At 46.0% G+C, this 17841-nt stretch overlaps 1 protein-coding gene across 1 annotated transcript in view; it reads left to right on the top strand.

The window, feature by feature from the left end:
* Positions 1-17841, top strand: part of Kiaa1549l (KIAA1549 like) — a 273258-nt gene that overhangs the window by 163460 nt on the left and 91957 nt on the right. The window contains exons 5-9 of the mRNA XM_052181380.1: positions 1364-1583; positions 2564-2697; positions 9743-9905; positions 11974-12033; positions 16784-16935. Coding sequence (XP_052037340.1) covers positions 1364-1583; positions 2564-2697; positions 9743-9905; positions 11974-12033; positions 16784-16935 — 729 coding nt within the window. The remainder of the gene's footprint in view (positions 1-1363; positions 1584-2563; positions 2698-9742; positions 9906-11973; positions 12034-16783; positions 16936-17841) is intronic.

Below are 17841 nucleotides of genomic sequence, written 5' to 3'. Positions count from 1 at the left end.
CATAGGATCTGGTTTTACAGCGCGAAGTCCATAGGAGATGGAGGTGGTGCTGGCCATATCCCTCACCTGTGCGTTTAAAGTATTAGTGTAAAGCATGGTTTATATGGTAGACTCTATGTGATCTGTGTTTTATAGCAATGGATAACAGAGTGGAGTCTGGGGATCCAATTAGGGGTAGAGCTTTTGTCTACCATGCACAGCCCTAGGTTCTACCTCCAGCCATGAACATACACACACACACACACACACACACACATACAAACACCCACATATACTCACACATACACACACACACACACACACACACACACACGCATGCATACACACTATCCATACAAACACACACAAACATACACAAACACCCACACATATGTACAGATACAAATGTTCCTGGGTAAAAATGATTGAAAGGAGATACACCTTGTAGGTGGTGATGGTTAATACCCGAGGCAACTGTCATTCTGTTTTCAAAACTCTAATTTTATGATAAACATTACATTTAATATATTTTAAAAAACCCACACTTAAAACTGTAAACATAAAACTATCCACTGGGAGAGAGAAGGCCCAGACCATCATATGTCCCTTAAGGTTCACCTGGGAGAGAGCCCTCTGAGTCATCCCCGCCTAAGCCTTGAACCAGTGGCCAAGCCAGGGATGGAGCCAAGTCTGAAGAACACCTGTCCGCTGCAAGGGCAAGACTCCACTTGAGTTGTTTTGTGGTCCATCCCCAGAAGGTGCCTTATGTCGTTTATCATCTCTGCCTTCTGCCTCCCTGGAGTGGGGAGATGTAACTTTTTTCTAACCAGCATTCTGTTCCTTAGTCATCCCTTCTGCCTGCTGTCCCCTCTCTGACTTTTTGATGATGGTGCTCATTGGATCATATTCAAAACACTTAAGGAATCCAGAACCAGGTTCAGCTTTATCTCATGTGGGTACGATGTGAGTTTGTGGGCATGCAGGTCTCTGCCCACTTTGATCCCAAATAACTGCAGAGCATGTCTATGCCCCTCCATTCCATTTTAGCTCCCAAATAAATTATGCAGAGACCTGGGGGGTGTTTTTTGTTTGTTTGCTTGTTTGTTTTTTTTATCAACAAGCTACTGTCACTGTGCTGGGCTGTTCTAAGCTATTCTACCCATCTATATTGCTTATGTCCTAGCCATGTGGTCCTCTACCTGCATCTGAGTCTTGCCCTGGCCCACTCTGGTCCACTCACATGTGCACCTTATGGGGTCGTTAGGATATTTGTTCAATGGGAACGTCTAGTCTTCCTAAGTAACAGCTGTTGCTCTGAGAACAGAGAAGAACCTGAAATACTGTGGAAATAAACGACGAGTTCTGGGGTCCATTTGTTTTGTAGGTGGACATTCTGGAATACTCTCATAATGTCACCGTTGGCTATTATGCTACCAAAGAGAGGCTGGTGTATTTGCCGGCTGTGGTGATGGACGTGCTGGGTGTGTATGGAGTCAGCAATGTCACTGCCGATCTGAAGCAGCACACTCCCAACTTACAGTCTGTGGTGGTGCTTGCCTCCCCGTGGAAGCCCCAGCCTGCAGGTGCCTTCCAGCTGAAGACAGGCAAGTCACCCAAAGGAAAAGGCCCATTATTCCAGGACCAGACAAGCAGATCTTAAAAGCCCCACTGCTGGCAGCTTCTCCACTTCCATAGTCCTTAAACCTTCAAACTTCCCTGCTCATCAGATGTACAAGTCTCCTGCCTAATGGCTGTAATCTGATTTTCTTAGATTCCTTCCCCCATAGAGGCTCTTCTTCCCAATCCACATGCTCAGTATATCACAGCACAGAATGCCATGTTTCCCCATTTCTTTATTTATTTTTTTTATAGTATTTTTTTTTGTTTGGTTGGTTTTTTTTTTTTTTTTTTTTTTTTTAGATTTGATTTTTTTCGAGACAGGGTTTCTCTGTATAGCCCTGGCTGTCCTGGAACTCACTCTGTAGACCAGGCTGGCCTCGAACTCAGAAATCCGCCTGCCTCTGCCTCCCAGAGTGCTGGGATTACAGGCGTGCGCCACCACTGCCCGGCTTCCCCATTTCTTATCAGTGGGGAAATTTATCGGCCTGTAAAACCTAGTCTGGCTTTGGTTGTTATTGAAGGGGTCTCCCAACAAAGGCTTTGACATCTTTCTCTCAATTCCTCTTGTGATTTCTGATTTGCAAAGTTTGTAAACCACAAGAGTGGAAAAACCACTGCAATGGGAACTGTCAGCTTGGTGATGAAGGACAATTGACGGTCACCATCCACAGAAATAGATGACACTGTCATCTTTGAGCAGATGTCTGCAAAGTCTCATGGGATAAAGTCATGATATCCTTTGTGTTGGGGAGAACCTTAGGTTCAACCATGCTTTTAATTATCCTCTGCTATAAATCATCTTAAGAGGCACTTTTCAAAGTATAATTAAAGCTTGTCTAGTCTTTCTGTTTATTTGCCTAATTTCTGTAACCTAAAAATCATGCTGTTTTGTATATTGGCTGCTATTAAATTTGAGGAATTAAGACAGAGCATTGGCAAGTGCTGACCCGTGGTTCTTCTTCAGTGCTGCAGTTTGTAAGCCAGTCAGACAACATCCAGTCCTGCAGGTTTGCCCAGACCATGGAGCAGAGGCTGCAGAAGGCATTCCAGGATGCAGAGAGGAAAGCCCTCAACACCAGGAGCAACCTGACAGTCCAGGTAGGGAGCAGGGGTGTCAGGCTGCAAAGACAGAGCCATAGTCCATAAATTGACCAGAAATGGTATGGGTGCCCCCATCTAAACTGTCACATGCAAATGTAAGTTTGTGCTTTGGGCAGGTGATATAGATAGTCATGGCGTTGGCGAGGGATGTCTGAGATCTGGCCGGCAGGTAGGATTCCATGTCGCTATGAATCTACCACAGTTCAGGGATTAATATTTGGTTTTTATATGGAATGCTTCCTCTAGTCTTTCTAATGAGTTTATTATTAAAGAATTAAACCTGAGCATACCATATAAGATGGATCAATTTGTGTGTGTGTGTGTGTGTGTGTGTGTGTGTGTTGGGAGAGCACAAGCGTGCAAATGTGGAGTTCGGAGGACAGAGAATGAGTTCTTTCCTCCCAGCACGTGGGCCCCAGCAATCAAGCTCAGGCTGCATGGTTGGTGGCAGGCACCTTCCTCTGCTGAGTCATCTTGGGGCCTATGAATTGATTTTAAATCACCAACTCCACTGTGATTTTCTGCGATTAACTATTGTGTGATTTTCATTGGGCTAGTTCCAAATTTCAAGACAAAAAACGATCATCACATGCAAACAAAAGCATCCATGAAAGACACCCACACCTTTTACAGTGTGGGCTCACTCTCAGCTCAGTATTTTACAAATATTCTTCTGTATAATGACTGGTCATCCTCTGAGATGTCATCTCCATTTTGTTCAAGTGAGAACTGAGTGAAGGATTATGACACTCCCAGGTCACATGGTTGGGAAGAATGAAGCAGAGATGTGAGCACAAACTGTGTTCTCGTGCACCATGCTGTACCAGCATTGACACAGTATAGAAAGGGCGTCCCTGAGCCCTCGGAAAGTGCACAAAACTTTCCCAGGGGAATCCATCTCCTGGCCAACAGTGCGAACACCACCAAAAGCCTATCTCAGACCCATTTGTGTGTGTGTGTGTGTGTGTGTGTGTGTGTGTGTGTAGCTAAGATCTCAGTAAGGACAGATACTTCTTAATAATATTCATCCAGTCCCCAAATTCTCTAATTAATGCAACTATTCTGTGTCTGTTTTGACTACTGAACTAAAGCCTTTGCAATTAGACCAGGGGCTTTTGAATTTGACATTTAGCATAAGTGAATTATCAGCAAAGCCAACACAGTGTAGAGAGCACATAATCTAATTTGCAGGAGCAGCTTTCCTGTTCTAGACTCAGGCAAAGTGGATCGGGGAGGATATCATTACATCTCGGTGGCTAGGATCTCATGATGGCTCAGTTCTTATTAGTCTAAGATCTAACAATGTGTCACAGATTTAACATTTATGTAAGCAGTGGGACTCAGCTCTTGTGAGAAATCTTTTTCTTCAGGGTTAGATCTCTGGTCTTAAGCAGGTATGTGAACCTAGGTGGTTATTGATGCAGAAAATACTTTAAGAGATTTCTTGGGTGCCTGCTGTTTATTAGATGCCGGGAGATCAGACACTAAGATAAATAAGCTGCCCTTGGCTTTCAGCCTGATTTGAACTGGTTATGAATCATCACATGAAATGTAAGGAACAAAGCTTCCTCGGTGGTTAAGAGCACTGACTGCTCTTCCAAAGGTCCTGGGTTCAAATCTCAGCAACCACATGGTGACTCACAACCATCCATAATGAGATCTGATGCCCTCTTCTGGGGTGTCTGAAGACAGCTACAGTGTACTTACATATAATAAATAAATCAATCAAAAGAAAGAAAGAAAATGCAAGAAAGAAAGAAACAAACAAAGAAACAAAGAAAGAAACAAAGACTAGAACAGGTGACTTGAACATTGCATCTAACTAGATTTGAGATATTCTCTGACATGTTGGAAGCCTTCAAAATTAATTGAATGAATTATTTTTTTCAATGCCTATTTCACGATTGGCCTTGGCCATTATGAAGTAATGTCACTGGATTTAATACCCCTTTCTTGGTCCCTATATCATCACGGATAACTTCACATTCACGGTCTTCCTGGGATCATGATGGTTTAGTAACACTCTTACATCTCATTATTTTAAATATAATTTGTATGGTAGTTTGAATACTTTGTGGAATAAAAAGATGTAAATATCAGAGTCATTGGAAAAGTGACTTTTTTAAAAAAGCACATAGCATTAGGAGCTAGATTGCAGTTAGCTCCATGAAGGCTATAACAGAATCCGAGCTTGTGAGACATAAGCAGAAAGAGGCTGTAGCGGCCTCCCTCCACTGAGAAGCTCACAGCTTATTGGCTGGAGGCACAACTGGATCCAGCTGCATCAACATTGTCTTCAGGAAGTTCTCTGTTAACCTTTAGCTTGACTTCCTCCAGTCCCTTCCTCCTCTTCTTCCTTCCCCTCTTAAGGTTTATTTGTTTTTATTTTACTGCATGTATGCTTTGTCTACTGTATGTATATCTGTGCATCACATGCGTACAGTGCCTATGGAAGCCAGACGATTGTCTCTGATATTCTAGGACTTGGGTACAGATGGCTGAAAGATGCCATGTGGGTGCAGGAAAATGAACCCAGGTTATCTGGAAGAACAGCAAGTGCTCTTGACTAGCAAGCTATATCTCCAACCCCTGCACACTTCTTACCGGTGCCGAGTGATCCTTGGTGCTTCCATAGTTATATTATTCTTATTGCTTATGGCCTTATGAAACCCAAGAGCCTTTAAAATTTTAATTTTTGGTTTGTTTATGGGTGTCATTGCAGTGCAGACCCTGGGACTGGTTCTCATTGGTCCACTGTGCCCACTTCTGGATTGATAACTGTGGCCAAGGAGATGAAATACCCCGGTCCACATGGTCTGGCACAGATGCCTACTCTTGAAACATGAGAAGGGGGCAGCTGTACCCAAAGTACATGGACAAAGTGGAGAAGGGAGGTGACTTCCTAGGGCCCAGGGTGCTACTGTCATAGCAGGAGAAAGACGGTGGCAACGAACTGTGGTCTAATGAGCTAATGAATCAGAATGAGTGAGTGAAGAGATGAGGTGAGAGGTTTCATAAGAAGGCGTGGCTGAGTTTACTACAGAAGATACAAAGGCATGGGAATGGAGCTGTGCTTATTGCTTGAAAGATCTTAAGCTATAAAGACCTCAGTATTTCCCTAGTGGGAATTGTGGATTGAATCTGATACCTACCAAAATCCCATTCTAGAGTCAGAGACAGGAGGATTGCTGTAAATGCAAGGGCAGTGTTGCTTGCATAGCAAGTTCAAGACTAGCCAGGGTACATAGTCCTGTCTCAGAAAACCAAGAACTCAGGGACTAGAGAGAATGCTTGCTGCTCTTACAGAAGACCTAGGTTCAGTTCCCAGTTCTCATATCAGGTGCTCACAGCAACCTGGAACTCCAGCTCCAGGGACTCTGACACACCGCTCTGTGCTCCGTGGGCACCTGTATACACTGATACAAGCACATGCCACATGCACGCACACACATACATACATATACACACACACACACACACACACACACATACCTTTTAAGAAAGATTTTTAAAACCCCTAGTGATGGTTTTAAAGACAGAAACCAAGAAATCTATCCTGAAGTTCAAATAGAGCCCCCAAAAGGAAGGAAGTTGAAGCTATACCTAACATCATCGACCAAAATCTCTCAAAGCTGATCAAAGACATACATGTAAGAACTAAAGCCACAGGGATCAGAGCATAGAGGAAAGAGCCTGCGTGTGTTGGGCACCAGCAGAAAAGCCACAGAGCCAAGAGAAGCAAACACATTGGACGCCCTCAAAAGCAAGAACTTCACCCATCAAAAGACACTAATAACAGAATGAGAGACACCTCAGAATTGTGAATCATCTATCTGCTAAGTGGCTAATGTCTAGAAGACCGAAAGAAATCCTGCCATGCATCCATCAAAAGAAAGTGAATGGGAAAAGAGGCCTGGGATCTGTGCTGTATTTTCCCAGTGTGCATAAGGCCCTGGGTTTGAACTGTCATCATGAAGAGAGATGGGGCATGGGGGGGGGGAGGGGAGGAAGGGGAGAAATAAAAAGATTTTGACTCAACACTTAATTATGAGATAGCATTTTACATTTATTAGGATGATCATTCTCAAAAACAAAGCACAACCCTAAAAAAGAGTATGAGTTGTGAGGGCGTGGGGAACTTAGGGATCTTGTGCACAGCTAGAAGCATGTGGGATGGATAGCCACTGTGGAAAACAGAACCATGGTTTCTTAGCAACCTAAGTAACCTTAGTAACATGCAGTTACAATCTTACTCAGCAGCTCTATGTCCATCTGCCTATCAAAAGGAATCGAAAACAGGAACTAGGAACTAAAATAGGTATCTGTACCTTGTCTCGATGGCCAAAAGCCAAAAGCATGTGATTACATGTCTATCAATGGATGCATGAAGACAAATGTAGTCTACACATATGGTAGAGTGTTGCTAAGCCTTCACACAGGAAGGCCATTCGGTGCCCACTGCAGCACAGGCGGCATTGAAGTCATTGTGCTAAGTGAAATGAGCCAGGCACAGAAGGGAAACTGTAGAATGATTTCTTGTCTGCCACACACCTAGATTTGTAGAATAAATCAGGAATTTTAGTTACAATATCAACCTAGGAATAAAAGGATGGAGAAGCTGGGGGTTGTTTAGTGGGTAATATTTGGGGTCAGTAAGAAAGTTCTGAAGATGGGTGTGGCTGATCCTTTGCAAAAAAAGAAAATCTACTTAATGCCAATGAACTATGTGCTTAGAACGGTTAAAACATTAAATTCTGTCATATATACATATATTTTTCACAACAAAAAGACATAAGTTACCTAATTGAATATAGGATGTATGTATATATGTAGATGGTTATATATACATATATTGCATACATACATATTTATATATTTATACATATTTATATAGTACTAGCTTTATGGGTTGCTTGGTGGACTAGGGAGATTTAGTGCTATTGAAAGGTGACAAGTATTCAGAAAATATTCACAATAGAGATAAAGGTAAAAAGGTCTTACTAAGATTTGTTTTTATTATTTATTTGTGTGGTGCATGTATGTGTGTATGTGTCTGTGTCTGTGTGTGTGTGTGCGCATTTGGGTGCCTTAGGAAGCCCGAAGGGGGCACTGGATTCCCTGAAGCTGGAGTTACAGGTTGTTGTGAGCCACCTGACCTGGGCGCTAAGGACCAAAGTCAGGTCCTCGGAATGAGCAGCAAGTGCCTTCAGCGCTGAACCACTGAGCCATCTCTCCAGTCCCTTGTGAACCCGTTTGAATGGTCAGAAAGGGCTCTTGGGGGGCAGAGGTCTGAATACAGACCGAATGTGGCCGAAACATGTTCTAGAACTTACTTTCTGGGAGGAGAAAAAGAGCTGAGCAGAAACGTTCACTGGGTTGTCCTTAATCAAGGGATCGTGGCTCTTGTCGGAGAGCTGAGACACGACTCCTCATGTGGGGACGGTAGACGGCAAGGTGGAGAAGCTACTCTGAGCAGCTTCCTCAATGTCAGGACTGAGCAAAGCTTCCGAGATGATATCTCTATCTCAGTAAGCCAGGTGGGAGAGACGGCCGACACTCGGGGGGACCTTGAAAGCTTCGTAACATGCCTCAGCTGAATGAGCAAGCGGGGACAGCACAGTGCCTGGGCCCTGGTGCCCACAGGGAAGGCTGTGCCTGGGCCCTGGTGCCCACAGGGAAGGTGGCCTGGCATCTACTCTGACCTCCCTTCCTCTCTCCCATGTCCACTCAGCCTCCTTTAGCTAACACCACTGGACAAAGAAACCATTGTTTCTTTGAGGGCTGGCCTTCAGGATGCCCTCTGTGACATACAGAGCAGTGGCGAGGAGACTGGAGAGAAAGGGCACCCACTGCACACATCTCAGCCAAAGCTCCCTGCTGAACAGTGATTTTTCTCCTGCTCATGATTTTCAAATGTTTGAGATATTTTTATCCATACATTGACCCAGAAAACCTCATTCCCACCCACAGCATCTAAAAAAAATGGAATGAGATGAGCATGAGAAGAAACCCATGCTATCTTATAGAACGTTTCTCCTCAAAATCCACACCAATTAATGCCTCACAAAACAAAGCAACTGCTCTATAAAGGATTTATCTTCTATTTCTGAATTCTTGTTATGCCTGTATTCAGTCACCCTGCTCAAAACACCAGGTGCACATTCCTTTTGATATGAAAGATCCCAGAACATTTGACAGTGGGGCTCTCCGTTGATATCTGCATGTTCAACTTTATACTTCTAGAATCGTAAGCCCTATGAAAAGGTTTAGCCCTTAGAAAGGACATGTGAGTGGCTAAAAGCTGAAAATGAAGACTGCTTGGGTTCCAGTCCTGACTGTTACTGTTTTAGCTTGGACTTTATTGTGAAGAGACACTGTAACCAAGGCAACTCTTATAAAAGAAAACATCTAGTTGGGGCTGGCTCACACTTTCAGAGGTTCAGTCTCTTACCACCGAGGTGGGATGCATAGCAGTTTGCTTGGTGCTGAAGGAACCAAAAGTTCTACATCTTGATCCAAAGGCAGCCAGGAGGGGAGTGTGATTCCACACTGGGCGGAACATAAGCATGAGACCTCAAGCCCACCCCCACAGTGACACACTTCCTTCAACAAGGCCACGCCTATTCCAACAAGGCCACACCTCCTAATAGTGCTACTCCTCATGGGCCAAGCATTTAGACATAAGTCTGGGGGTGGGGGGCGGCAAACCTATTCAAACCACTAGTTCTAGATAAGCTTGATGACCTTAGGCAAATCCCTGTAACCCTAGTCCCTGTTTCCCGTTCATGAAAAGCAGTCATAAATGGACGCTTATCCCAGGGTTAGATTAAGATGGAGATGAGGTGCCCATAGCCCAGCGCCTGGCATGCTCCTGCAATCTGTAAACAATGACTTGCTATTCTTTTTTCCTTCTTGCTGTCTCCCCACTGCCCTTCCATCGCAACCCACGACTTCTGTTGAAACGTCCCTTCCTCGGCCTCCATGACACAGACCCTCACCTTATTTGGCCTGTCTCCTTCCCCTTTGCCCCTGTGTCATTCAGATCGTGAGCACGTCCAATGCCTCCCAAGCCGTCACACTGGTGTATGCTGTGGGCAATCAGAGCTCGTTCCTCAATGGCACCGTGGCCAGCAGCCTCCTTAGCCAGCTCTCAGCCGAGCTGGTGGGATTCTACCTCACCTTCCCGCCACTCACCATCGCTGAACGTGAGTACATGCGCCACGGCCTCACGCAGGGGGGGCCCGTGGTTTCCCTTGGGGATCTTTCTCCACAAAACAGAAGAGCCTCTGTTGTGCTGTGTTGTATTATCTTGAGCAACCAAGATTACAACAAATGTGAGTTGAATTAACAAAAAGTTCATTGCACACTGCAAGAAAGCCAGTGTTTGATGCTTACAATAAGCCTTTCAGACAGGTGTAGAACTAGAAGAGAAAATTGAAGGCTGGCCCCCAATGCAAATTTTCACAGGATATCCACTGTCCCACAGCTGATAGGGCTACACTGGGCCCTGTGCTCTGAGCACTGCCTTCCAGGATGCCATGGTATTCTCTCTCCTCCACAAATGTTCCTAGACCTTCAGGTCCAGCTGGCCACAGACTTTGTGACTGAGTCGTGACTTTACTTGAAGTCTCCATAGTCTGAGGTCTTGGATCTCTTGAATGCTTGTTGCATAATCCTCATTACTACATAGTCAACATAGACTTTGAAGATAGTGCAGCCCATGTTTGTCACTAGACACTTGCTGATAGCCAAAGGGAGTGATGGTTTGTACCCTAAATTTAATCATTACATTTCAAAAGGTCACTGGAAAAGATTTCCTCTAAAAATATACCTATTAGCAAACATTATTTCCTAGTTTCTTTCTGTAGTTGTTTTGATACTATAAATAAATGAGATTCTCTGTATGTCTGTATGTGTGTGTATGTGTGTATATGTGTGTGTATGTCTGTCTGTGTGTGTGTCCATATGTATATGTATGTATGAGTGTATATGTGTATGTCTGTATGTGTGTATGTGTATGTGTCTGTATATGTGCATGTAGAAGGTGTACTTGTCACCTAGCAGCCACTGAGAAGTTTTTAAATATTTGTTTACTGGAAAAATCTTATAAATCCTTAGGCACCAAGGATGACTCTGGACTTTATAAAAAGATTATATCATCCAGGCATTGGTGGCACACACCTTTAATCCCAGCACTTGGGAAGTAAAGACAGGCAGATCTCTGAGTTCCAGGCCAGTCTATTCCATAGAGTTCCAGAACAACTAGGACCACACAGAGAAACACTGTCTTGAAAAACCAACAAACTAAGTCACAATAGATAGGCAGATGTCACAGGCGGCAGGTGCGGGAGCTTCTTTAACCAGCTTGGTCTTCCGATAACAATCACAGTTAAGCTGAACTGAGCAGCTGGGGTTGGGAAATGGCTCAGTTGGTAAAGTGCTTGCTGTAGAAGCCTGAGAATCTGAGTTTGATCTCGGTACCAACGTTAAAAAAAAAATGTCTGGTGAGGTGCTCACAGCTGTCACACAAGTGCTGGGCACAAGGACACCTAGCCCTGGGAGCTCACTGGATAGTCAGGCTAGTCAGATCAACAAGATCAAGGTTTAGTAGGGACCCTTGTCTCAGAAAATGTGGTGGAGAACAATTGAGGAAGACACTCATCATCATCCTCTGGAGTACATACACATGTGTACCCATGCACACACATGCACACACATGTACACATGTACACACATGTATACACAAATGCGAAGGATTTATTGAGCCCTGGCTATATGTGAGGCACTGTACAATGTCCTTTACATGTGTAAACTCTCACAGTCACCATGCTGGTAAAGCAAGATGATAACTTCTCCTCTCAACATTGGGAAGCCACATGTAAGCCCTTAGCACTGGAAAGATCCCATTCAGAGATAGCCACTCCTTATGATCTTCGTGCTGCTAGATAATCGCTACAGAGGAAGCCCCCCACTATGACAGGCTGCACCCGAGGGTGTTGATAGTGAAGCTGCCCCATTTAAGAGGGTTGGAGGGGAAACTTCAAAGAGACGATCCCACGAATCGGAGCTCCCTGTACGGGTTGTTCCTCTTCTGAGTCACGTTTTCATACCATGAGACAGTTTTTCCTATGTGCCTCAGAGTTCTCAGAAATGGCAGTTTCTTAGAAAAGGACCCAGCTACTTGCCAGCTTGTCACTTCTGTTTCCTTTGATAATTTTTTATTCATAAAACCTATCAAAGAAATTTGATGTGTTTTTTTTTAATTTATTTTAGCCTTGGAATACCCTAACCTCGACATATCAGAAACAACTAGAGACTACTGGGTCATCACAGGTAACCTCTTAATTTTATAATTCCCCTTCATAGCATCACGGGTTTGTCTAAAATGGTGCCATTTGGTGGCAGGGTCTGCACCTGTGGTTTAGCCTTATACATCAAGGGATCCCTTCTATAGGGCTGGAAGGGAATAGGGAAACGAGTAAAGGGCCGATCATCACTGAAACACAATTCAAACCCATTAGCTCAACGGTCCCTCCTCCGCCTTTCAGATGCAGCAGTGTGTGCCGTCTGGGGCACGTCTGTGTGAGTGGCTGTCTGAACAGCCGGCAGGCCTCTCTGTACTGCCCTGAGAAACCCAAAGCAAAGCCAGAGGAGGGCCATATGTGTACTGCTCCTTCTTGGGGGACACGGCCCACCCCACACCAATCCCAGTGTGCCCCGATGATGAGGTCGAGTGGGAGTCTAAGAGTCAGAATGGTCTGGTGGCATTGTCTCTTTTTTCCTTGACATTTCTCAGCTGAACCTTAAGAAACAGCAAAGGCATTCTGTTTGTGGTTTTCAAAAGCCATACAGCGGCTCTAAAATGAGCAACAGCATCACTGAGGCAAACGGAGTGGACAGATGTGCGTAGGAGCAAAGTGACCATCGGCGTGCACAGAACTGAAAGTCACACGCTCCGTGTTCTGAGAGTCTGAGACCAAGGGGCCGACACCCTTGTGCCTTCCTCCCACCCCCTTGGCTTGAAGTTGGTCGGTCACCTTCCCCGTTTGTCCCCACCTGTTCTTCCCTCTGAGCCTGTGTGTGTCCTGATTGCCTTTCCTTATAAGGACACCAGACACACTGGATTAGGGCCCATACTTGCGACCTGATTTTAATTTCATTACCCATTAAAAGACCCTGTCTCCAAATACAGTTACCCTCTGATATCCTGGAGGCTAGGGCTCACACACATGTATTTGGGGAACACAGTCCAGCCCATCACAAGGAGGCAGGACGATCCTTCAAGGCGTGGGAATGTGTCTGGGTGAGCGGCCACCCCAAACTCTCCTCCCTCATCCAGCGCCCCGTCCATCATCCCTCACCAGTGGCAGGAGTGAAAGTGCCATCCACGTAGCCCCCACCCTGCTCAATGGTGCCTGCCTTGATCCCCTCCTAAAGAACAGATCACCTAGGTCCCTCCACTGCAAGGTCTTCAGTGCACAGACATCATTTTACCTGCCAAGAGAGCAAATGAAGGAAGCACAGTTTTAACGGATTAGAAGCCACCCTGCCAGGACACACGCCTGAGAGAGTCCGCCTCAAGCAATGGCGCCTTTCCCGTCACAGGCATCCCCCTTCTCTGAACTTTACAGTTTATGTCCAATGATCATAAGCCATCCTTAAACACAGGCTGCCCTTGACGACCACCATGACATCCCTTCCACACCTCCCCACACCCTGCCTGTCTTCATTTTAGTGCCCTTACCGTGAGAGAAAGTCACACTCAGTCTTGCTCCTGGGCTCCTGCGACTTAACCCTTCACACCTCCTCACTACTGTTGTTGGCACTGCAGTTGGTGATAGAAACAGAGTTGCCACTGTCTCTGCCCGTGAGGTCTCTGGCGGTGGCCTCAGTTAGTACTTGCAAGGAACTGGAATGGTTTTGGCACAACCCTTTTGCCTTCCACGGCAACCAGGACCACTTTACAAACTCCCGGGCAGCTCTGCTGATCTGCTCTATCACAAAAGGAAGGGCTTGTGACAGGGACCTGGCCACGAGGGTATTTGCTCGGCTGTCCTGCCACCCACAGACCCTGCAATAGAGATGAAGCAAGATAGAGATACTCAGATACTAGTGACCAGGGCCTGGAGAGCTAGCTCAGGAGGTTAAGGGCTGGTCATACAGGCGTGAGGGCCTGGCTTAGATTCCCCAGAACCCACATTACTGAAGAGGCAGAGGTGGACAGATCTCTGGGGTTCACTAAGTGTACGGGCAACCTAGGTAATCAGCAAGCCCACAAGATACTGGTCACTAATAGATGTAAGAGGCCATCTCAGATTTATACACCTGCTTTTGTTTTGCTCACCGAAGACAAAATGTCCTAGATCCAGTAATGAGTGACTTTGCTCTCATCTCGCCTCAGTTTCTTACTGTGTGTCCTAGCACCAGTCCCCTGGGGCCCCGGGTTTCTCACGTAGGATGAGAGGACATTAGCTGAGTACAGAGGCTCTTGGAATTTGAATGTGTGGGATTCAACCACATGTGAAACAGTTTAGCTCAAGTGCAGGAGGCTGACCCATGCCCGAGGGTAGATCTTAGAGCCAGTGTGATTATAAATAAAATGACAAGGGAAGGTTCACAGTCATGGACATCTGGACCTAGCTCCTCTTAACCCAGCCAGGGATTTGCAGACTTCTAGTCTGGATCTGTAGGGACTAAGTGGGTGGCGAGAGGGCTCTGGCTGATGAGCTGAGGGCTCTGAGCTACTGTGTCACTGTGAGGGAAGTGTGTGGGTCCACACACCTCCATGGCCTTCCAGGAAGGCAGACAGGTCAAGGAGAGTGTGCTGAGGTCCCTGGGGGAAGGTAGGAGAACCACATGCAGGGACAGACTCGTTCTTTTCAGGCCATTCTTCCTTTGTCAAGAATGTACCTAGCAAAGCAAGGGGGGGTGGGGGGATGTGACAGCAACACCTTCCTCGTTGTGGTGTCCTAGCAAGTGTCCTATAGCACCACTGTTAAAGGCCTTATTTACTGAATTATTTCTTCTTCACAATCAGTAGTTGTGAACTGGGGCTCCTGGGAACTCTGTGGCTTGTCTCAGGAAGGGGAGCCATGATGCAGACTCACACCCTGCTTCCAGTCCCCAGCATCACCTCGCTGACACAGAGAAGGACGCCGTTAGGTGCTGACCGCTGCACTCCTGGGGTGATTCCCACCCTCTCTTGTACTCTCCCAGGGGTATTGTTAAAAACAGAAATGCAGTGAAAATGCACATGGGGCAAAATGCCCCCTTTAAGCATCTTAAACTTACAGTTCAGGGCCCTAGAGAACACCCATAATACAGACAACCACTAGAGACTGGGCATTCCCACCTCCTAGAAGACCTTGACTGTTGCCTTGACTTGGGGTTTGACTGAGATTCACATAAAGCAATCTGTCACACACACACACACACACACACACACACACACCACAACAGTGTTCATCTCTGTTTTCAGGGTTTTGGCTAGAGTTAGAGACAAGCTAGAGTCTCTTACCAGGGCCCTAGAGCCATGCTTTATACCCTCAAGGGATCACTTGGCATTTATGGCTTCAAAGAAATGATTTCAGAGACCCACTGTGGGTTTTATTTCTCTCTTGATCTGAGTATGGACGTCATTTTTGATGGCTTAGTCTGGCCCTGTGTGGATTCAGTCATTGGTGCTAGCCGAATGCAACATTTTGCCAAAATAGCAGCTACAGACAGCATGTTCTTCAGAAGGCGCTGGCTGCTTTGGTACCTTGGTAGATGGATGGTATTTGTGATGCTGCTCTAGGCTGTTAGAACCAGCTCTATTAAATGAAGACTCTTCTATCCCATTCCCAAGCCCTTGTGAGTTTTGAGGGAATAAAAAAGAGAGATAATCAGTTTGAACACTTAAAATTTAGGGTGCAAAGGTGTCTGAAGGCAGTGCTTGCATGCTTGGGGTGCAGATGCTTCCCAAGAGAGGAAGAACAAGGATTGGACTCTGGGTGTAGATGAAACAGCCCCTCTTCCTTGTTGAAAGCTCTCGAGAAGCCCTAGAGATTGAGTCTCTATACATTCAGGTATTCACAAAGCAGAAAGTTCCCGAGTCACCTCAGACCCTCCTGTCAGTTCCTCATACCTCCCTCACAATTCTCCCTCCCTCATCACAATTCTCATCCGCACACTGGCAATGGCTCGCAACTCCACTGTCATCGTCTCTCCTGTTGTCCCCAGATAATCCAAGTAATGGCTGCTGAGATATAGCTAAGGAAAGGGAAGGCTAGAAAATGATCCCACGTACCTTCCATAGACAGGACCAAACTGCCTTTGCATCCTCTTCCTTTTGACCTTTAGAGCCCATTAGCCATGGACTTTCTCTGAGGTACCCTTCTTTGCCCTTTCTACAGAGGACTGTACCTTAGTGGCTTGCCAAAGGCCCCATGATTGATAAGAAGTGAGAGACAACACACTCCTTCCATTAGATTGTCCTATTCTTGAATGTGAGAGGACCTGAGAGGCCCTGGGCAGCTTTAGGGATAGCGGCAGAATGATCTTACCTAATAGGCAGATGTAAGGCTAGCGGAGTTTGCCCAAATGTATGTGTTCAAGTTCCAGGATGGCTCTATGAATCCTCTACAATATTGAGAAAGAGAAATACGCCCTAAGTCAGGGTTTGCAGGTGAGATCCAGCACCAACCCTAAGCCTGCAGCTTGGCAGTGTCCTCAGTGGACTCTTCGAGGCATGTAGCATCTTTGAAAGTTTGGGTTTGATGCAGTAGGTGTTCTAGACACCACAGCTCACAGAAGAAAGGCACAAGCTTGGGAGTTGTTCAGGCTCGGGCTCGTACCTTACTCTGCTATTCTGCCTTGGGCAGGTCACTTAGCTTTTCCAGCATATGTAATACATGGGCAAGAATTCTTAACTCGTAATTTTTTTTTTTGGAGAAGTGAGGTCAGGTTGTGGAGGAGAAATAGGTAACATTGGCCAAGCCCCAGTGTAAGGTAGGCCCTTCTCGGCTGTGTGGGGGCAGCTGGCGGCGTAGCTATTGAGTTAGCTCTGTGCTCTGAGCAACCCCTCTGCCTTCTGCATCCTCAGTGCTCCAGGGTGTGGACAACTCACTGGTGGGCCTACACAACCAGAGCTTTGCCCGCGTCATGGAGCAGCGCCTGGCTCAGCTGTTCATGATGTCCCAGCAACAGGGCCGGAGGTTTAAACGTGCTACCACCTTGGGAAGCTACACTGTGCAGGTAGGCATGTGCATTGGTGTTTTTAATGACTGGGGGTGGGGGTGGTTCCTGGACCTAAACAATCCCATGTGCCCAGAGGCACATCCTTGCTGCCGACTGACTTCAGCCCCTTGATCAATATTCCTCTGAAGCGTCCAAGGCTGAGTCAGTATCTTTTTCCCTCATTGTTAGTGACTTGATTACCAGGAAAGGAGTCTCTATACATTCAGGTATTCACAAAGCAGAAAGTTCCCGAGTCACCTCAGACCCTCCTGTCAGTTCCTCATACCTCCCAAAGAAACTGCTAACACAAACTTTCCGGGTTAGTTTTAATGCACTTGAGAGGTCCCTGGGAGGGCTATGGAAATTCCCTACACACCTTCGCCAGTTCCTCCTAATGTCCATAGCATTTTTGACAGCTCGAATATGATTAATTTACACTTCACCATTGAGAATCCATCTCTACCGTGTTATGCTAACATGTTTGAAAAAGCCCTGTTGATCTTGGTATCACATCACAGATGACCTCCTGGTAGTGTGGCCTTCCACTGGCCTACGAACTCTCACCATGCCCTTCACAGATGAACAGTGTCATGCTGTCTAGGTGGAAATTGCAGATATTAGCACAATCTGTCTGCAGGTCACATCCCCATGCCTTCTTGGAAGTCACGCATCTTCCCTCCCTGCGCGAGTGACATCACAACCCTTGTAGACATTCCATGTCTCCTAATGAGCAGCAGATTGTTGCACTCACTGCCCTATTGGATGTCAATTTAGATCAGAAAGTCCGCACCATAGCAGCCATCCCTAGGAGAAAGGATGGTTTGTTTCCCATGCCAGGACTGTGATTTCACCCAGTAGGACTGCTCGATGCAAGCCCTACAACTCATGCTACCAAGCTGTGGACCTGAGTTCAAATCCAGAGAC

The sequence above is a fragment of the Apodemus sylvaticus genome, chromosome 5, assembly GCF_947179515.1.
Source record: "Apodemus sylvaticus chromosome 5, mApoSyl1.1, whole genome shotgun sequence".
Taxonomy (NCBI): Eukaryota; Metazoa; Chordata; class Mammalia; order Rodentia; family Muridae; genus Apodemus; species Apodemus sylvaticus.
Note: the sequence above shows the minus strand (reverse complement) of the source record. Positions and strands in the feature narration are given on the sequence as shown.